General features: G+C 37.3%; 1 protein-coding gene across 1 annotated transcript; it reads left to right on the top strand.

Moving 5' to 3' along the window:
* The first annotated feature begins 284 nt into the window (after positions 1-284).
* On the top strand, positions 285-20,585 carry RRH (retinal pigment epithelium-derived rhodopsin homolog). The gene is made up of 7 exons (XM_068542002.1): positions 285-390; positions 5,843-6,033; positions 12,875-12,974; positions 13,514-13,667; positions 14,593-14,761; positions 18,742-18,920; positions 20,176-20,585. Exons 1-7 carry the CDS (start codon positions 285-287, stop codon positions 20,288-20,290), a joined length of 1,014 nt encoding a protein of 337 aa, XP_068398103.1. The 3' UTR covers positions 20,291-20,585.
* The last annotated feature ends 1,865 nt before the right edge of the window (positions 20,586-22,450 follow it).

A 22,450-nucleotide genomic window follows, 5' to 3' on the forward strand; every position in this document is an offset into this window, starting at 1 on the left:
ATCTCCTTGGATATAAAGCTGATGCCCTAATTGGTTAAAATGTGTGTTGCTTGTTATTTCTCTTTATTTTGCTAATAAGCTTTTCTCTTGTTCTGGGAATTAAAAATCCTTTCCTCTTTAGCCCAATTAAATTTGTTAAGGGAGGGCCTCTATGAAAAGGCCCTTCTTTGAGGTCTTTAAGTGGAAATGATTGGTTCTGAAAATTCTTCCCTAGGTGGCTTTTGAAACATTTCATAGATATTGAAGGCCCATTATGAAGGCTATCTTGATATCTTCCCTCCAAAATGCTAAGGAATAACTTAGGCCACAGTTCAGACTCTAAAAATGAAGACGGCTCGGCCTTTTCACAGACTGAACACAATATTGTTGCAGCTTACTTGATTACGGCAGGTATGGATGTTTACTCCATTAACAGTTATTTTGTTTTTGAATAAGTGAAGAAAAGCAGAGGTTTTCAGCATAAGGTAGTAGAAAAAGCATGGGTTCAGAGATAATGTTTCAAGTTCTATATTGTTGGCCAACCTTGACAAGTCACTTATCCTTTCTCAGTTGGGGTGCTCATGTGATAAATAAGGATGATAATACTTGCTCTACTTCCTGGCTGTAAGTATCAAAAAGAGAATGTAGGTGAAAGAATAAATGGAAACATTAATGGTGGTTAATATAACAAGTTATTTTGAATTTTGATAGGCAGTGAGAGCCGTGAAATGGGGCTGAGGAAAGTTTTCTATAAAATGAGTAATTATCCATATATTTGGTTATTACATTGTCAAATTAAGTTTTTATTGGGGAATAGTGTGCACCGTGACAAAAATGTATTTTTATAGCATTTACTATTCTCATACATACTTTCTGTAGTTTTGTCCTTGGTGGTGGAATCTAGTTAAGATCGAAAGATCCTGGAAAGGAAATTAAAGTCGTAAAAAGAGAGAGCAGAGTGTATTGTCACTGAGGACAGAGTTTGAAAATTGAGCTCATTTTCCAATGCTGTATTGGAAAACTGAGCTTTGGTTTTCATTTTTTAGTATCTTTGCAACAGTGAGCAAGTTTTTTGTTTTTCCATTTTCATATCTGTAAAATGGGGATAAGAATAAGCTACTGTCACAATTGTTTTGAAGAGTAAAATTAAATAATGCACAAATATACCTAAATGATACATACAGTATATGTTGGACAAATGTTTCTTTCTCCCCACATACACACACTCATTGATGCATATATTGGATTAAGATAAAGACTTGTTGGCTGAAAAAAAGGGATGACGAAATTGACAATAGAAGTTCTCTGATTACCTTTTTTATGTATAGGTTGAATTGTGGTATTAATTTTATGCTTAGCAGTCACTTCATTTTCAACTTTATGCTTAGTAATGAGTTTTAGAAGTAACTTTTATTATTTTTTGGATTGACTTATGAAAATTTTCAAATATATTCAAAAGTAGAGTAAAAACATAACAAATCCTACTGTACCCAGTTTATTCTTTATAATTGCTTAGTTTCCCCATAATTCACAGAGTATTACTTCTGTGATAGAAAATGTGGTTCCTCAGCTAACTTTTTCATTTGAATACCTCTGTATGATAAGCACTGGATAAGTTCTGTTTTCTTTTTGATTTTTTTTTTTTTTTGGTGTTGCAACAGAAAGGAGAAAACAATATGCTACTTAAAGAGATAAGCTCCTTATCACAATTACATAGAAGTACTTTGTATACAAACTTTTGGTTTAGTTAGTTTTTGGTAGATGACCAAGAAAAGCTATCTTTTTTGATCTGGTTACAAAAGAAGCATGCAAAGAAATTTTCCTGCTAAGAAAATATTCTTGCTGGTTCTTATCCCTGTAACAGTAACAGTAATAGTAATAGTAATAGTAATCTTACTATGATGACAATGATGACTTCTACTAGAATTACTATTACTACTGCTACTACTACTCCAACCACCACCACCACCACTACTACTACTGCTACCACTACTAATGTTATTATTGGAATACTTGGTATATACCAAGCACTGTTCTAAATATTTACATGTACAGAATAATTCATCCTTATGCTAATTCAGTAAGTAAATTTTATTTTCCCTGTTTACAGATAAAGAGTTTAAATAACTTTCCCAACACACACATCTACTAAGTAGCTACGCCAGGATTTGAACTCAGGTATTTCGACTCTAGAACCCTCAGGTATAACCACAAGGATCAGTTTTATCAATACTATGAGTACGTGTTGTTTGTTTGTGTTTTTAGTAGATGAACTGAAGGGAGCATATCTAACTTCTTTATGCTTTTGTTCAAACGTTTATTGTTCTTTGGGCCCCCCAATCCCTCCCTTTAACAAAACTCACTTAAATGTCCAAATCGAAACCAAAACTATGAGGAAAAGAATTTAGTCAAAGCGTTTATTTCATTTGTTACTTTTACCAAGAGCCTATTTAGATTTTTCATTTTAAATTTAATTTTTAGTTTAATATTTCTCTTAGATTGTAGCTCTTACAAACGTTACCAACTTGAGCACTCTCCCTTTCTCCAGTTAATGCTGAGGAGCAAGAGGGCATGGCAAATTAAGGATCTGAAATAGATTCATTATGGGTGACTTGTAGGATGAAGCATGAGAGATACTAGGCTGAGAGGATGGCTGTGTACCAGCTAATGAAAGACCTAAGCCATAAAGGCGATAGGGGAATCACTGAATGACATGATCCAATTTGTATTTTAGAAATGCGCTGTAGTGGTAGCTAAGAGACCAGGTAGGTGGCCCCTGTGTGATTAAGATTAAAAAGACTTCTGAGGAGGAAGTAGTAGCATTGGAGATAGAAATAGACACATTCAAGAGCTAGAAGTTAGAATTGATGGTTGGATGTGGAGACTGGGGGAGAAGGTGAGGGAGCATCAAAGATGACATCTAGGTTTCTTTTCTGGGCCACTGGATAGATGGTGAAGCTATTCATCAAGATGGGAGCACATCTGGGGAAGAACATGTTTGGGTCAAGAGAGAAAATCTCTGGGTTCTGTTTGAGAGAAGTCCCGTAAAAAGCTGCACACGAGTTTGAATTTTATGAGGTTGATCTGGAAAGTAACAGCATATAGCCTTGAATCTGTGTGAAATCACTGAGTGTATATTGAATGTGAAAAGAAAGAAGGTCCAGGACAGAAACTTGGACAATGCATATATTTAATAAGGTAGACATGAAGAAAGAAAGGCCAGGAAGTAGATTAAGAAGGATCTGCCCAAAGAGATTGGAGGAGAGCCACAGAAACCAAGGGGAAATTAACTGAACATAGACCTAAGTACTAAATGATCTATTGTCTACTCATTAGAAAACACCTACAGCTAGGAAATAAAGCAGAGTGCTTGAGACAGCTGCAGAGAAAATAGAAAAAGGGCTAAATTGATTACCTCATTCTCCCTGTTATATCTAAAACCGCCCCCAAAGCACAATTACTTTATTCTGGTTGCATACTTGGTAGGCAACAATTTACTGCACTGTGCTTTTACCTGACTTAAAAATCATCAAATCTGTAACTAGCCCAGAAAGATTCTTCAATTCACTAAACTTTTTAGAGCTACAGTACTAGATGCAAAAATATTGAGCCAGGGGCTTCCCTGGTGGCGCAGTGGTTGAGAATCTGCCTGCCAATGCAGGGGACACGGGTTCGAGCCCTGGTCTGGGAAGATCCCACATGCCGCGGATCGACTAGGCCCGTGAGCCACAATTACTGAGCCTGCGCGTCTGGAGCCTGTGCTCTGCAACAAGAGAGGCCGCGATAGTGAGAGGCCCGCGCACCGCGATGAAGAGTGGCCCCCGCTTGCCACAACTAGAGAAAGCCCTCACACAGAAACGAAGAACTAACACAGCCATAAATAAATAAATAAACAAATAAAATTAAAAAACAAAAAAAGCTTACTCTGCCAGCCACAGGAGTGGTGGGAGATAAGAGGTAGGGTTGCCAGAATTAACAAAATAAAAATACAGGAATTAAAAAAAAAAATATTGAGCCAAAGAATCATCAAATTTGATATCATTGTGCCTTAATTATGCTTACAGGAGTAATAGACATTCAGCAATATGAGTTTTAGTTGTCCGTTTATTAAATAAATCTGCTATATGTCATATATATAACATAGAAATGATTAGAAGCCTAAAATCTACACAGGAAGACTAGGCATATATGGATTAAATAATATAGCATCACATAAGATAAAGTATAATATAAACAAGTACTTTGAGAATTTAGAGAAGAGAGGATACTATGCGAAGGACAAGTCTTTGGGGTAGAATTGGCCTTGAACAGAATTTTGAAGGGTAGCATTTGGAAAGGTAGAGGAAAGGAGTAGGGTGTTCCAAGTGGGAGAAATGAAAGTCGAAATTTACCACAAGCGTGGTGCATTTGATAAATAATTAGATGGAGGGCTTGTTTGACAAGTGTGACAATTTGCTTAGAGAGGGTAAAAACAGATTGAGGCAAGGAGTCTGGAATACCAGGCTGGGACATATGGACTTTATCCCTCAGACGTTGGGGTGTATTGGAGGTTTTGAGAAGAGCCTTGGTTAATTCTATGTTATAGAAAGTTTATTCTGCCAGCAGCATGCAGGAGGAAAGAACAGGAACCTGGAAGATTAGTATAACAGGATGTTGAATGGAAGTTTTGACCAAGGTGCCAAGATATAATAGAAGTTCTTCCTTAGCTGATACATTTGGGTGTTGGTGCTTGGAAACCTTCCCTCTCTCCGGCAATAGCTGGAGCTGATCACCAGAGTTCTCTTCATGATGGTGAACACCACTCTGTTCCTTTTGTTCCTTACCCCTCCCTTAGCCCTTAGGAATCTGGTAATAGCTCTAGCCTCTCTCAGCTGTTAGGACCTAATATGGCCCACATCTGGCTTATGGGAAATGTGTGCATCCTTTGTTGCATGTAGGGAGTGTTAAACAGGCTAACATGCACATCCAGTCCACTCAACAATATTTCTCTTTGTAAATGAATACACTGGCATTCATATTAAAAAGTTCAGTCATCAGTCTACCTGAATCCAGCCAATTCTGGGGCACTGACAACATTGAGTTTCTGGACCTGCAGGGCTAGGAGTCGGATCCCAGGCTGTGGAGACTTGACTAGGGTGATATGGCCTGTGAGGCTTCTCAGTGGACCTGAAAGCCAGTCCGACTTCCTCTCTGGATAGCCAAACCTTGCAGTGTGCATTCTTCTATAGGTGTGTGTGTTTGTGTGTGTGTGTGTGTGTGTAATGAAGAATTTAGATTTGAACATGTTGAGTTTCAAGTGATATTGAAACAGTCATATGATCTTACATACTGTAGATGCTTAATAAATGTTTAATGGCAATGAATTGTATGAAAAGGGATGCGGGACTGGAGCATATTTCAGGGATGGAAAGTGACAGAAATACTGTTAGGATAGAATGATAGCTGAGGCTTGAGAAACTGTAGAGAAAGGAGAGCCTCAGGCTTCAGGAAGGAGGATGAGAAAATTAAGCTGCCAAAGGAGATTGTATGATCATATGTATATCCTAAAAATCAGTGGTGGTGGTATCATGACATGCAAGGGAATAATATCAAGGATAGAGTGATCAATAGTGATGACATTAACACCAGTCTTTGGTGCTGGTTTATGCAATTGGTAGATTCTTTGTGCTTTAATTTTTATATTTCTATTTCACAAAAGGGCTGTGAAGATATTACAACTAGCTTGAAGAATAGCTGAAGCTCTTCAAATAAACGAACCAAAACGGATTTGCTATATTTTTGAAGGAGCTTAAATATTTAATTTGATTCTACTTTTACACATTCAAATTAAACAAAATGTGTGTTTTTTTGTTTATGTTCTCAGGTATGATAAGTGTTCTCAGCAACATAATAGTTCTGGGCATCTTCATTAAGTACAAGGAGCTTCGGACACCCACAAATGCAATTATCATTAACTTGGCTGTTACTGATATAGGGGTCAGTAGCATTGGCTACCCCATGTCTGCTGCTTCAGATCTGCATGGAAGTTGGAAGTTTGGATATGCAGGATGTCAGGTATTGGAGATCTTTAGAATCAAAGCAAAATAAAGTAGATTAAGAAAATGTACATTTAAATGTCTTTAAAAAATCCCAAGGGCTTCAATCAAATAAGATTATGTAGAATAATAGATATGGTGCTCTTAATAAAAATGGCTTCAGGAGTGACTGGGAAATATATTCTTTAATAAGAGAAATGAAATCAGTCACCATCATTATATTTTCAAAATTTCCCCAACTCAAAGGAAAAAACTAAACTAACAAAAAATTAGCAGTCAGCTAGAGAAGAAAAGTGAACATTTGCATATTCAAATAAAAACTTGCATATTGCAAATTCAAAAACAAATACTCTGCTTTCATTTGAAACAATAAAATATTTAATGACTATGTCATAATATCTAAGTAATATAGTTAAACTACATGTTGCTGATTTTTTTCTATGGAAAGTTCTCCATGAGAATTGCTGGTGAGTATATCTACTATGATTTTTACTGACAAGAAAATAAATTAATATTAATTTGCATTAATGACTTTTGGCCTAATTTTTTAAAACAGCTATTTTAAGCTATAAAACTATAGAGAATAAAATGAAAAGAGCAGAGAGTAGTGAATACCCATGTGTGCACCAACCAGTTTTGTCAAATCTTAATGTTTTGCAATATGTGCTTCAGGTTGTTTGGGGTTTTTTAAAATTTTTTTCTTTTTTTCTCTGGCTGCACCGTGTGGCTTGGCTTGCAGGATCTTAGTTCCCCGACCAGGGATGGAACCCAGGCCCCATCAGTGAAAGCACCGAGTCCTAACCACTGGACTGCCAGAGAATTCCGTGTTTCCAATTTTTTTAAACCACAAACAAGGCTTCCATAAATTGTTCTCATACATGTCTTTTTCTGCAATGTGTGAAGGTTTAGATACATTACTAGGAAAGAAATGGTTTGGTTGTAGATAATGTTTATCTTCAATTTTGTCAGATGTGGACAAATTTCTCTCCAAAATGGTTGTGCCAGTTGCTAGAACTTCTGTTACTCCACATTTTCTCCAACACTTGGGGTTGTCAGACTTTTGAATTTGTAGCATTTTGATGGTTATAAAATAGTATCTTATAATTTGCATTTCTTTCAAGATTTAATGTGATTGTACATCTTATGTCATAAACATGCAGGTTTCCTCTTGTGTGAATAGCCCATTTTTCTGTTTGTCTTTTTCCCCTGTTGAATTGTCTGTCTTCTGAATAGTGGTCTTTTGTTGGTTTATGCGTTGCACTTAATTTATGGTTTGTTTTTGCACTACACAGAGTATGTATAGAAGTTTTACTTTAAGCCTTAACATTTTTTAAAAAGTTTATTTTAATTAATGAAGTCTCAAAACATTTTCTATAAATGCCTTTATTAAACCACTTATAATTTTTTTTTTTTAAGATTTGATGAAAGTTCATAATAATGCAGTTGACAAGAAAATTAGTTATTTCTGAGATATACATTTTAAAGTAATAACTAGGATTATTACTTATAACATTATACCAGAACATATAAGATTTTTAGAAATTTCATGTAATGTCTGAAACATTTATATTAACATATTTCCATACATATTTCCATACAAATACAAATATAAGATTTTTAGAAATTTCATGTAATGTCTGAAACATTTATATTAACATATTTCCATACAAATAACCCAATGAAAGTTTAGTATTAGTTGTTTTGTTTGTTTTTTTATACTTCAGGTTCTTATTAGGCATCAATTTTATACACATCAGTGTATACATGTCAATCCCAATCGCCCAATTCAGCACACCACCATCCCCACCTCACCGCAGTTTTCCCCCCTTGGTGTCCATATGTCCATTCTCTACATCTGTGTCTCAACTTCTGCCCTGCAAACTGGCTCATCTGTACCATTTTTCTAGGTTCCACATACATGCATTAATATATGATATTTGTTTTTCTCTTTCTGACTTACTTCACTCTGTATGACAGTCTCTAGATCCATCCACGTCTCAACAAATGACTCAATTTCGTTCCTTTTTATGGCTGAGTAATATTCCATTGTATATATGTACCACAACTTCTTTATCCATTCGTCTGCTGATGGGCATTTAGGTTGCTTCCATGACCTGGCTATTGTGAATAGTGCTGCAATGAACATTCGGGTGCATGTGTCTTTTTGAATTACGGTTTTCTCTGGGTATATGCCCAGTAGTGGGATTGCTGGGTCATATGGCAATTCTATTTTTAGTTTTTTAAGGAACCTCCATATTGTTCTCTAGTGGCTGTATCAATTTACATTCCCACCAACAGTGCAAGAGGGTTCCCTTTTCTCCACACCCTCTCCAGCATTTGTTGTTTGTAGATTTTCTGATGATGCCCATTCTAACAGGAGTGAGGTGATACCTCATTGTAGTTTTGATTTGCATTTCTCTAATAATTAGTGATGTTGAGCATCTTTTCATGTGCTTCGTGGCCGTCTGTATGTCTTCTTTGGAGAAATGTCTATTTAGGTCTTCTGCCCATTTTTGGATTGGGGTGTTTGTTTCTTTGATATTGAGCTGAATGAGCTGTTTATATATTTTGGAGATTAATCCTTTGTCCGTTGATTCATTTGCAAATATTTTCTCCCATTCTGAGGGTTGTCTTTTCGTCTTGTTTATGGTTTCCTTTGCTGTGCAAAAGCTTTGAAGTTTCATTAGGTCCCATTTGTTTATTTTTGTTTTTATTTCCATTACTCTAGGAGGTGGATCAAAAAAGATCTTGCTGTGATTTATGTCAAAGAGTGTTCTTCCTATGTTTTCCTCTAAGAGTTTTATAGTGTCCAGTCTTATATTTAGGTCCCTAATCCATTTTGAGTTTATTTTTGTGTATGGTGTTAGGGAGTATTCTAATTTCATTCTTTTACATGTAGCTGTCCAGTTTTCCCAGCACCACTTATTGAAGTGACTGTCTTTTCTCCATTGTATATCTTTGCCTCCTTTGTCATAGATTAGTTGACCATAGGTGCGTGGGTTAATCTCTGGGCTTTCTATCTTGTTCCATTGATCTATGTTTCTGTTTTTGTGCCAGTACCATATTGTCTTGATTACTGTAGCTTTGTAGTATAGTCTGAAGTCAAGGAGTCTGATTCCTCCAGCTCCATTTTTTTGCCTCAAGACTGCTTTGGCTATTCGGGGTCTTTTGTGTCTCCATACAAATTTTAAGATGATTTGTTCTAGCTCCGTAAAAAATGCCATTGGTAATTTGATAGGGATTGCATTGAATCTGTAGATTGCTTTGGGTAGTATACTCATTTTCACAATGTTGATTCTTCCAAGCCAAGAACATGGTATATCTCTCCATCTGTTGGTATCATCTTTAATTTCTTTCATCAGTGTCTTATAGTTTTCTGCATACAGGTCTTTTGTCTCCCTAGGTAGGTTTATTCCTAGGTATTTTATTCTTTTTGTTGCAATGGTAAATGGGAGTGTTTCCATAATTTCTCTTTCAGATTTTTCATCATTAGTGTATAGGAATGCAAGAGATTTCTGTGCATTAATTTTGTATCCTGCAACTTTACCATATTCATTAATTAGCTCTAGCAGTTTTCTGGTGGCAGTTTTAGGATTCTCTATGTATAGTATCATGTCATCCGCAAACAGTGACAGTTTTACTTCTTCTTTTCCAATTTGTATTCCTTTTATTTCTTTTTCTTCTCTGATTGCCGTGGCTAGGACTTCCAAAACTATGTTGAATAATAGTGGTGAGAGTGGACATCCTTGTCTCGTTCCTGATCTTAGAGGAAATGCTTTCAGTTTTTCACCATTGAGAATGATGTTTGCTGTGGGTTTGTCATATATGGCCTTTATTATGTTGAGGTAGGTTCCCTCTATGCCCACTTTCTGGAGAGTTTTTATCAGAAATGGGTGTTGAATTTTGTCAAAAGCTTTTTCTGCATCTATTGAGATGATCATATGGTTTTTATTCTTCAATTTGTTAATATGGTGTATCACATTGATTGATTTGCGTATATTGAAGAATCCTTGCATCCCTGGGATAAATCCCACTTGATCGTGGTGTATGATCCTTTTAATGTGTTGTTGGATTCTGTTTGCTAGTATTTTGTTGAGGATTTTTGCATCTATATTCATCAGTGTTATTGGTCTGTAATTTTCTTTTTTTGTAGTGTCTTTGTCTGGTTTTGGTATCAGGGTGGCCTCATAGAATGAGTTTGGGAGTGTTCCTTCCTCTGCAATTTTTTGGAAGAGTTTGAGAAGGATGGGTGTTAGCTCTTCTCTAAATGTTTGATAGAATTCACCTGTGAAGCCATCTGGTCCTGGACTTTTGTTTGTTGGAAGATTTTTAATCACAGTTTCAATTTCATTACTTGTGATTGGTCTGTTCATATTTTCTGTTTCTTCCTGATTCAGTCTTGGAAGGTTATACCTTTCTAAGAATTTGTCCATTTCTTCCAGGTTGTCCATTTTATTGGCATAAAGTTGCTTGTAGTAGTCTCTTAGGATGCTTTGTATTTCTGCGGTGTCTGTTGTAACTTCTCCTTTTTCATTTCTGATTTTATTGATTTGAGTCCTCTCCCTCTTTTTCTTGATGAGTCTGGCTAATGGCTTATCAATTTTGTTTATCTTCTCAAAGAACCAACTTTTAGTTTTATTGATATTTGCTATTGTTTTCTTTGTTTCTATTTCATTTATTTCTGCTCTGATCTTTATGATTTCTTTCCTTCTGCTAACTTTGGGTTTTGTTTGTTCTTCTTTCTCTAGTTTCTTTAGGTGTAAGGTTAGATTGTTTACTTGAGATTTTTCTTGTTTCTTTAGGTAGGCTTGTATAGCTATAAACTCCCCTCTTAGAACCGCTTTTGCTGCATCCCATAGGTTTTGGGTCGTCGTGTTTTCATTGTCATTTGTCTCTAGGTATTTTTTAATTTCCTCTTTGATTTCTTCAGTGATCTCTTGGTTATTTAGTAACGTATTGTTTAGCCTCCATGTGTTTGTCTTTTTTACGTTTTTTTCCCTGTAATTCATTTCTAATCTCATCGCGTTGTGGTCAGAAAAGATGCTTGATATGATTTCAATTTTCTTAAATTTACTGAGGCTTGATTTGTGACCCAAGATGTGATCTATCCTGGAGAATGTTCCGTGCGCACTTGAGAAGAACGTGTAATCTGCTGTTTTTGGATGGAATGTCCTATATATATCAATTAAATCTATCTGGTCTATTGTGTCATTTAAAGCTTCTGTTTCCTTATTTATTTTCATTTTGGATGATCTGTCCATTGGTGTAAGTGAAGTGTTAAAGTCCCCCACTATTATTGTGTTACTGTCGATTTCCTCTTTTATAGCGGTTAGCAGTTGCCTTATGTATTGAGGTGCTCCTATGTTGGGTGCATATATATTTATAATTGTTATATCTTCTTCTTGGATTGATCCCTGGATCATTATGTAGTGTCCTTCCTTGTCTCTTGTAACATTCTTTATTTTAAAGTCTATTTTATCTGATATGAGTATAGCTACTCCAGCTTTCTTTTGATTTCCATTTGCATGGAATATCTTTTTCCATCCCCTCACTTTCAGTCTGTATGTGTCCCTAGGTCTAAAGTGGGTCTGTTGTAGACAGCATATATATGGGTCTTGTTTTTGTATCCATTCAGCCAGTCTATGTCTTTTGGTTGGGGCATTTAATCCATTCATGTTTAAGGTAATTATCGATATGTATGTTCCTATGACCATTTTCTTAATTGTTTTGGGTTTGTTTTTGTAGGTCCTTTTCTTCTCTTGTGTTTCCCACTTAGAGAAGTTCCTTTAGCATTTGTTGTAGAGCTGGTTTGGTGGTGCTGAATTCTCTTAGCTTTTGCTTGTCTGTAAAGCTTTTGATTTCTCCATCAAATCTAAATGAGATCCTTGCCGGGTAGAGTAATCTTGGTTGTAGGTTCTTCCCTTTCATCACTTTAAGTATATCATGCCACTCCCTTCTGGCTTGCAGAGTTTCTGCTGAGAAATCAGCTGTTAACCTTATGGGAGTTCCCTTGTATGTTATTTGTCGTTTTTCCCTTGCTGCTTTCAATAATTTTTCCTTGTCTTTAATTTTTGCCGCTTTGATTACTATGTGTCTCGGCGTGTTTCTCCTTGGGTTTATTCTGTATGGGACTCTCTGCGCTTCCTGGACTTGGGTGGCTATTTCCTTTCCCATGTTAGGGAAGTTTTCGACTATAATCTCTTCAAATATTTTCTCTGGTCCTTTCTCTCTCTCTTCTCCTTCTGGGACCCCTATAATGCGAATGTTGTTGCGTTTAATGTTGTCCCAGAGGTCTCTTAGGCTGTCTTCATTTCTTTTCATTCTTTTTTCTTTAGTCTGTTCCGCAGCAGTGAATTCCACCATGCTGTCTTCCAGGTCACTTATCCGTTCTTCTGCCTCAGTTATTCTGCTATTGATTCCTTCTAGTGTAGTTTTCATTTCAGTTATTGTATTGGTCATCTCTGTTTGTTTGTTCTTTAATTCTTCTAGGTCTTTGTTAATCATTTCTTGCATCTTCTCAATCTTTGCCTCCATTCTTATTCCGAGGTCCTGGATCATCTTCACTATCATTATTCTGAATTCTTTTTCTGGAAGGTTGCCTATCTCCACTTCATTTAGTTGTTTTTCTGGGGTTTTTTCTTGTTCCTTCATCTGGTACATAGCCCTCTGCCTTTTCATCTTCTCTATCTTTCTGTAACTGTCAAACCACTTATAATTTGACAATAGATGATATATTTTAAAATTAGTAAAATAAAAAACACTCAGTGTATTTAAAATATATTTTAGCAATGGGATAAAAGTGTAAATGTCTCTTGGGAGGATGTGTAGAATGGTGGAATCTTTCCAATTTTGATCTTCAGATTTATGCTGGATTGAATATCTTTTTTGGAATGGCAAGTATTGGATTGCTCACAGTTGTGGCTGTGGATCGATACCTGACCATCTGCTGTCCTGATGCAGGTACAGCACTTTTCTCAGCTTTCTCAATGAACCCATTTTTGCCTAAGTACTGCTCGATACCCATTCACTTCAAAATGTAAATGTAATGGCTTGCAACATGGTCAGTCATATTTCTCTGATAATCCTTGACTGAAAGTTTCAGTGATTTTCTATTATACCTAGAAGAAAACCCAAATTTCATAACACAGCCTCCAAGGTCCCACGCATTCTGGCCCCTGGCTACCTTTCCAGTGTGGTCTGGGGTCCTCTCACTTTGGGGTACTAGCCAAACCCTTTCCCACTTTGGGATCTTGGTAAATGCTATTTCCCTAGTGTTTCTCCATTTCTATCCTCTGACTGATCATTTTATCATTCAGGTTTCAGCTTAAATGTCATTTTTTTTTTCAGAATGTGAATTCATGTAGATAGGCTTTGTGTGAACTAAAGTGCTCTGTGAAGAATCTATTTGATGACAACTTTGAATAATCAGTTAAAACAAAATGAAGATATGAATCACATCATTGGGAAATGACTTTGATGTTCCATATGTTTGTTAATAGGAAGAAGAATGACCACCAACACTTACATCAGCATGATTCTGGGGGCCTGGATCAATGGACTCTTTTGGGCTTTGATGCCTATTGTTGGGTGGGCTAGTTATGCCCCAGATCCTACTGGGGCCACCTGTACCATAAACTGGCGGAAAAACGATGTGTAAGAGACATGTTTACACTTTATAATCAAATGCTTCTAGTGTAGACATTTTCTCACCATTTCAAATTTAAGGTCAGATCAAATGTTTCTCATACAGAGATGACAAAGAGCTTCCTTGGTATAGATGATATGATTACAGCAGAGATGAATTGAGAAAAGTGAATTATGCTTATTTGCAAGGAAAGGCCATTCAGCTCCCCTTGTCCCCTGCTCTGTTCCTTCCTCTATCTTCTGGCAGCAAAGGTGAAACAGAGAATCCTTCCAATAGCCGCACCTTAGAGGTAGGACCTGATGGGGAAAAGGAGAGTTAGTGGAGCTAGACAGTGCGCAGATCTGGCAAAAGTCCAGGCTTCCTTTTCTAGATGATCTGGTGATAAAGCATCTCCTGAGAATTATGCAGCAAAAGCACAGTCACTGCGAGGATTTGCTTGCTCATCAGTGATGCTTTTCTATATTTACCAGGGAAAAGGGGGTAATTTAGTTTATTAAAGGAAATGAAAGGTTATGAAGAAAAGCAAATAGAAAGTTTCTAGCTCTCAAACTAAATCTAAAACTTTTTAGATTTAGTGCAAGGTCAAAAAATAAATATTTTAGGCTTTACAGGCTAGACTGTCTCCATTGCAACTACTCAACTCTGCCTGTGATAGCAGCCCTAGACTGTATGTAATGAATGTGGTTCCAATAAAGTTTTATTTACAAAGACAGGCGACAGGCTGGATTTGGCCCACAGGTCATAGTTTGCCAACCCCTAGTCCAAATGAACTCAAAGTCAAATGCACTTCCTAAGCTATTTAATAATATAATGACTGCTGGACAGTGCCAGTATTATTTCTGATAATTATCTTGTTTCCCTTACTCTATTTAGTATATTAAATGAGTAGTGATTTAATGTCATGATTTAATTATTTCCTTTTCTTACTTTCAGATCTTTTGTTTCTTACACCATGATGGTTGTTGCGATAAATTTTATTGTGCCCTTGATAATGATGTTTTACTGCTATTACCATGTCACTCGATCCATTAAACATCATGCTACTAGTAACTGCACTGAGTATCTCAACAGAGATTGGTCAGATCAGGTAGATGTAACAAAGGTAAGACATTAAAATCCTTAAAAAGGTTTTGTAATCAAGCTTTTACATGGATATGGTTCCTTGGCCCCTGCAGTCACCTCTCCCGAACTCCCGATTCTTACTCTCTGGCTCTTTTTTCTGGTGTTGGCCTCCATATTTCTAAGTGATGTGCTTATCTGCTGTTTTGGGTAATTTTTTTTTAAAATAAATTTATTTATTTATTTGTTTTTGGCTACGTTGGGTCTTCGTTGCTGCACGTGGGCTTTCTCTAGTTGCAGTGAGCGGGGGCTACTCTTTGTTGTGGTGGGCGGGCTTCTCATTGCAGTGGCTTCTCTTGTTGCGAGGCATGAGCTCTAGGTGCGTGGGCTCAGTAGTTGCGGCACATGGGCTTAGTTGCTCCGTGGCATGTGGGACCTTCCTGGACCAGGGCTCGAACCCATGTCCCCTGCATTGGCAGACGGATTCTTAACCACTGCGCCACCAGGGAAGCCCTGTTTTGGGTATTTTTCTTTGCTGTTACTTCTTGATTTCCTACTATAGACAAAGAAAATTTTTCTTATACCACCAACCTTTCCTACTCCTCCCCACCAACATTTATCTCTCATCTTCTCAGTAAAATGTTAATATTTGGTTAGATGAAGAGCCAATTTTACATTATTGTGATTATCTAAATTTTATTTATTGAAAATCTCTGTAAGACTCTATGATTTATATTTCTTTTTTTATACAACTTTTCCCCCTTTGGAGTTAACAATTCATTACTTTTCTCTTTCTCTTCCTCCGTTCATCTCTCTCCACTTCTCTTCTCTCCGTCTCTCTCTCTCTGTAGCTTTGTTTGCTGACTCTTCTGTGTACCTGTCACTAATTCATCTCTAAACTCTCCACCAGGAGCTTCAGTCTCCTCTTAGTATTTTCAAATACATCAGAGACTAGGTCGACTTTATCCTTTTCTTGGCGCTACCCTCCTGACACCCGCCAGATCTCTTGCTCTAGTCTACACTGGCTGTTCTTTAGGATGACTACCTAGGAAGCCAGCATCCCCACATCTCCTTTGTCACCAGCTGGGAATGCCTTTGGCCTGTCTCGTAGGTCAGATCTCCCGTTTTCTGGATTGCATGTCTTCCCTTTTTTTTTTGGTTAACTCCTTTACATTTGGTGTAACACATTCTCTAATAGAGTCTTGAGAAGGTCACAAGGAAGTCAAATTTTTAAGATTTTGCATGCCTGAAAATGTCTTAATTCTACGATCATGTTTGACCGATTGTTTGCTTGGTATGGAATTCTAAGTAGAAAAAATGACTTACAAAGAATTTTGAAGGCATTACCCTATATAGTCTCTCAGCTTCAGGTGTCACTATTGAGAAGGCTGACAGCATTCCGGTGATCTGCATTCTCTCTGGAAGCTTGTGATTTTCTCTGTGTCTCCAGTTTTCTGAAATGTCACGCCGATATGCCTTGGTGTGGCTCTTTATTCACCCATGTGCTGGGTACTGGGTGAGTGCTTTCTATGTCGAGACTCAGGTCTTCCCTTCTGGGAGTTTCCTTGTATTATTTCTCTGGTGAGTTTCACCTCCCATTTTGTTTTCTCTGTTCTCTTTTTCTGGAACTCTTTTTATTTGAGTATTTAATCTCCTGGATTTGTCTTTTAATTTTCTTAAATATTCTCTCCTGCATTATTTCTGTTTTTTGTTTTGTTTTTATTTATTTATTTATTTTTGCCTGTGTTGGGTCTTCATTGCTGCACGTGGGCTTTCTCTAGTTGCGGTGAGCAGGGGCTACTCTTTGTTGCGGAGCACGGGCTTTAGGCATGCAGGCTTCAGTAGTTGTGGTGCACGGGCTTAGTTGCTCTGCGGTATGTGGGATCTTCCCAGAGCAGGACTCGAACCCATGTCCCGTGCATTGGCAGGCGGATTCTTAACCACTGCACCACCAGGGAAGTCCCCTGTTTGTTTGTTTTTGTTTCTACTTTCTTCTTTTTTAAAAAAAATTTTTTTTGATGTGGACCATTTTTAAAGTCTTTATTGAATTTGTTACAATATTCCTTCTGTTTTATGTTTTGGTTTTTTGGCCGGGAGGCCTCTGGGATCTTAGCTCCCCAACCAGCGATCGAACCCACACCCCCTGCATTGGAAGGCGAAGTCTTAACCACTGGACTGCCAGGGAAGTCCCTGTTTCTACTTTCTGAGAGATTTCCTCAACCATGTCCAGGACTGGATTGGGTGAGGAGAGTGAGGCTCAAGCCTGGGGTGCAAAATTTAAGCAGGCACCAAAAAGCTCAGTAATCATAAAAACAAGTAGTTAGTGCAGTATTTAAAAAATCAAAATTTATGTAAAAAATCCACATTGAACAAAATATAAAATATTAAATAAAGACAGGATCTGACCCTGCACTTGCACAGTTCACCTTATTTACCTCACCCTTACCTTGGCTGACCATACATTTCAACCTTCCTATTGCATTTTTAAAATTCTGCTTTCACTTTTATAGATGAGATAGAAGCATTATTTTATACTCTGTACTTCTTTTTGATAGCGTCCTCTTCTTGTTTAATGTATGTGTATCTTCTCTCATTTCTGTGATGATATTGTGTATATATTTACATTTTCCTTCTGTTCATCACATATTTTTTTTTCCCGAGTTCCTGCACTGTTTTAGTCTCTGCCTGTCAGTTTGCATGTTTCCTCAATGCATGGTGATCAATGACTGTCCCTGCATATTTAAGAGTGATGCGCTAAAAAGTTGATTGTGAGCTCTCGCTGTGCTCTTTCACTGGGATATGTCTTTGGAGAGGGGGGGTTCTGATGATCTGTACCTCTGGGTATTTTCTTCTGGGCTGGTCAGTTTCCAAGGAGAGAAGATTCTTTCACCTTTCTGGGTAGGAGGTACAAGTCTGTGTACCCACATTCTCATGGCTCAGTGCAGGGAAGGGACAGCGTGCAGCCCCCCTCTTTTCAGGACAGTACGCCAGCTCTCAGCTGAGCCCAGTGTCCCCCAGTCCCAAGTTTCCCTGCTTTACCCTCTCTTACACTGACCCTTGGGATTCTTCTGGGGAGAGGGGGCTGTTTCCTAGCTGAATAGAGAGGGGATTCAGAAGTCTAACTGCTTCTTTTTGCAGATTTTAATGAGTTTTTGTGTTTTAGGTTCCAAGTGCAGCCCCACATTCAGAACTGTCACCTCCAATTCCTGAGACTTTCTGTAGTTCTGTGGAGTGGATTCATCTGTATCTGATTTTCCCTCATTCCTGGCTCCTTAAAATTAAAAAAGAATATTTAAAAAAAAATCATTCTCAGGTCTGATAAGTAATATGCCACTTGTCTAATGGTTATTCAATTTTAACTTTTACAAAGCTGCCTAATCTGTGGTTCTCAGGCCTTATGCGTTTATGTCTTTTTAAACCTTTTCTATCGTTTTAGTGGGCAATCAGGAGGGAGCAATGTACAATTATAATTTTTCATTCAAACAAAATGTAAGGGTAGCTTCTTTACAAAATTATCTGCACTGTATGTATTATATGTGATTTATTATATACCAAGCTCAAATGGCCTGTATGAGAATTCACTGAGCTCAATAGAGGACTTTTTTTTTTTCTTCACATTGAGTTTAGAAAGTTAGAAAGTTGTTTTTTAGATTAGCAGATGAGAGTGAGGAAAAGAAAGCTCAACACCAGCAGTCCCTAGCACAGTTACTCCAAGTGGGCCAGGAGTGGGTCCTTCTGCCTGTCATCCAAGCCAGCTTTTGTATTCTCCCCAGCTCACCAAAAGAAAGAGGGCATTCTTTACATTCGTGCACCAGTCTATCCATTTCACAAGCTCTTGTTATCATAGATGACCTCAGGCACATTAGCAAAGTATGAGGGGAAAAATTCAGTTTTTCCTCTGTGTCTTCAACAACATAAATTTATTCAAGTTCCAATCCAGATAATTTTTCATGCAGTTTAAGATATATTAGTTATTTTGATATTTTAGATATTGGGTTTGGTGAATATTGATTTCTTTTACAGATGTCTGTGATAATGATACTCATGTTCCTGGTGGCGTGGTCCCCTTATTCCATCGTGTGCTTATGGGCTTCTTTTGGTGACCCAAAGAAGATTCCTCCCTCAATGGCCATTCTAGCTCCACTGTTTGCAAAATCTTCTACATTCTACAATCCCTGTATTTATGTGATTGCTAATAAAAAGTAAGTTATGTCTAAAATGCTTCTCAACTAAAAACAGCGTATACAGAAAGAATGTTAAAAAGGCAATGGATAATGTTCTAAAACTTTTGGGGAGGTAAGTGACAGAAACTCACTTCAGATGAATGTAAAAGTTATTTGGTTCATGCAACTTGAGAAGCATTTAGGACCTTAAATGTCTAGGGCTCCAGTTCTGTGACAGGCTCTTCCCACACAGAGGCGAGATAATCACGGGTATCTCAAGACCCAAGTTCCACAAGCTAAGCATCCCCAAATGTGAATTTCATCTCACATGGCTTTCTGGCAGAAGTGGCCCTGGATGGTCATTGGTGAGCTCAGCTTGGATCACATGGTTACCCCATTTAAAATACACGGAATTGGTTTTGCAAAGAAGAGAGTAGTTCTATTACTGGAAAATGGACAAAGCAAGGCCACTTGGGCTCCCTAAGTGGGTAGCATAGTTGTATATTTACTAAGAGGAAGACATATCATTCAAATGCAAGAGAAAAATTCAGTGCTAACATAAAGGGCTTCAGGAGTGTGTAGTCACTCAGGATAGTCGAGAATCTTCCCCTTCCCCCTTTGCTGAGCCTCTGAGCAAGGATTTCTTTCCTGCCTCCTCAGTGAAGCTTAGACTACTTCATTTCCTGTTACTGCTTAAAGATGTAACAGTAGATGAACCAGAAAAATCTCAGTAGAGGTGCAGTAATTTGATCCTGGAATGCCAATGCTGCTTCTATTACACTTATGTATTTATGCACATGTTAGGGAAAGCAACTTTAGCCACAGGTATATGAAGAAACATAAAAACTTTTAAGACCAAGCAGACCACATAAGAAGCATAAAGAACACTTTTAAATTCAGAGTCTCTTGGTGGTTCTTTAGGAAAGGTCAGGCATTATCAAACTCCTCTTAATTTAAACTGGCCTTTGCTCAGAAGAACAAATGCATGAAATACACATCCTCAGTTCAAGTAAATAATTCCTTGCAAATGACGTTAGATGCACCATCTTAGACATAATTAGTGGTTTTTATTAAGTGTCTTCAATGTTAATAGTCAGTGGTGCACAAGTGGTCTTTAACTGTGTCATACACTTGATACATTGACCAAGGGTCTCAACAGCAGATGTTAAAGCTGGAAGCAGAAATTTATCTGGAGATGCCAGTTGGTAGTAGTGGCACCTTAGCCATGTTTGAGAGTACTCTAAAAGTGCCAGGTCCTCATGGGTAATGCCAGATTTTCCCTTTTTTATTGTAGGTTCCGGAGGGCGATGCTTGCCATGTTCAAATGTCAGACTCACCAAGCAATGCCCGTGGCGAGTATCTTACCAATGGATGTACCCCAAAACCCACTGACTTCTGGAAAAGTCTGAAATAAGAGGAAAGCACACATTATCAAAACATTTGCTTTACTTTTTTTTTTCAATGATTTAATTTCACTTAAAATCTGAGCCCATTTCAATCAAATGCAAACATAGAGGATTGTCCTAATAGACTGTAGATTTCTCACGTGCAGTGTATAAGTTCTTCTGTTGGTGCACTGGCCACTGTAGGGAATGTTTCATTGTTTCCTTATATGTAAACTTATTGCTTATCTCCTTTGGTTAACAGAGGCACATGAGATTAAGGCCTCTTCTCTTTCTCCCTATCATGGCATGTATTACGCTGTACCTGGTATCTTGCCTGGTCCCTCCATTAGATCAGAAGCAACTGCTATTTTAATGTTAGAATAAATTAATAATAACAATAAATAATAGTCTTTAATAAATAATTACTGAAATGAGTTGTTGGATGTTCCCAGCTAGAATGGAAAACATTTTTAGCACTTCACAATTTAAAAAATTTAATGCAATTATTTATTAACAGTCTACTTAATAAAAATGATCAAATGAATATTAAGCACTATTGCTTTTAAATCACATCAGTCAATGCACATATATATTTTATATAGCAATTTATAATCTGTGCATACTGTTATGTGTTCTTCATTTTTAATTACTGTTTTCATGTGTATGTATTTCCATATATTTGGCACTAGAATTAAGTTTAATCCGAGTGAGGGTTTTTGTATGTTTGTGGTTTTTTTCCTATCTTTTGTTTTATTGATGAAAAAATTAATCAATAGTCAGTGTAAGAAAGAAATGGAAAGTTTTATTTGAGCCAACCTCAAGATTATATCCCAAGAGACAGTCTTTCAGAAAGCTCTAAGGACTGTTCCAAAGAGGTAAGGTGGGAGGCCAGTATATAGTGCAATCAAGTACACATCTCGGTAGACGTTTACTGCTATATGCAAGGAATAGATATCTTAGTTAATGTTTTTAGTGCTTTTCTAAGTTTGGGAAGATGCAAAAAACTGGGTTCATAAAATTTTCTCCTGAAAATATCTAACTATGAGGGCTGGTTCAGCTAGTTTTCCCAGAGAACAAAGTGCCTCATCCTGATCTTCACCCTGAATTCCTTTCAGGGTGTATTGTAGGTCCACGACTGCAGTGCCTAATGACTTGATTCTTGTAGAACTGGATAGTGGGCAATATCTTTATTTTATAATCCCCTCCTTTTTGGTCATGATTTTGACCAAGGTTTGAGAGGCATTTCGTGACCAATTTGTCCCACAGTGCTAGGAATGCTCATTCCCAGTTCAAGCGAGGATTTTGTTGATAGGCCACTCAGTGTGCTATTACTGGACTAGGCCCTGTTAGCAGTAGCCAAAGCCTCTGGACCACCTGTCTTACTAGTCTGCTATGGTCCAGGAACTGATTCCTTCTTGTTGCTTCTTCCCATATCTAGAGTTACACTGTTACAGTCATTGATCTTATTGTAGAACTATATATTTGGTCAATTGTTTTAAGTTGTCTAGTCATAATTATTTTTATCAGAGGTTCAGTCACACATTTAGTAATGCAAGAAACAATAATCTTATAAAATAGGCTGAATAATGAAAGGATGCTCAACATCACTAATCATTAGAGAAATGCAAATCAAAACTACAATGAGGTATCACCTCACACCGGTCAGAATAGCCATCATCAAAATATCTACAAACAATAAATGCTGGAGAGGGTGTGGAGAAAAGGGAACCCTCTTGCACTGTTGGTGGGAATATTAATTGATACAGCCACTATGGAGAACAGTATGGAGGTTCCTTAAAAAACTAAAAATAATGTGATGAATTGGGAGATTGGGATTGACATATATACACTAATATGTATAAAATGGATAACTAATAAGAACCTGCTGTATAAAAAAATAACTAAAATAAAATTCAAAACAAAAACAAAAACTAAAAATAGAACTACTATACGGCCCAGCCATCCCACTACTGGGCATATACACTGAGAAAACCATAATTCAAAAAGAGTCATGTACCACAATGTTCATTGTAGCACTATTTACAATAGCTAGGACATGGAAGCAACCTACGTGTCCATCGAGAGATGAATGGATAAAGAAGATGTGGCACATGTATACGATGGAATATTACTCAGCCATAAAAAGAAACGAAATTGAGTTATTTGTAGTGAGGTGGATGGACC

The sequence above is a fragment of the Eschrichtius robustus genome, chromosome 4, assembly GCF_028021215.1.
Source record: "Eschrichtius robustus isolate mEscRob2 chromosome 4, mEscRob2.pri, whole genome shotgun sequence".
Lineage (NCBI taxonomy): Eukaryota > Metazoa > Chordata > Mammalia > Artiodactyla > Eschrichtiidae > Eschrichtius > Eschrichtius robustus.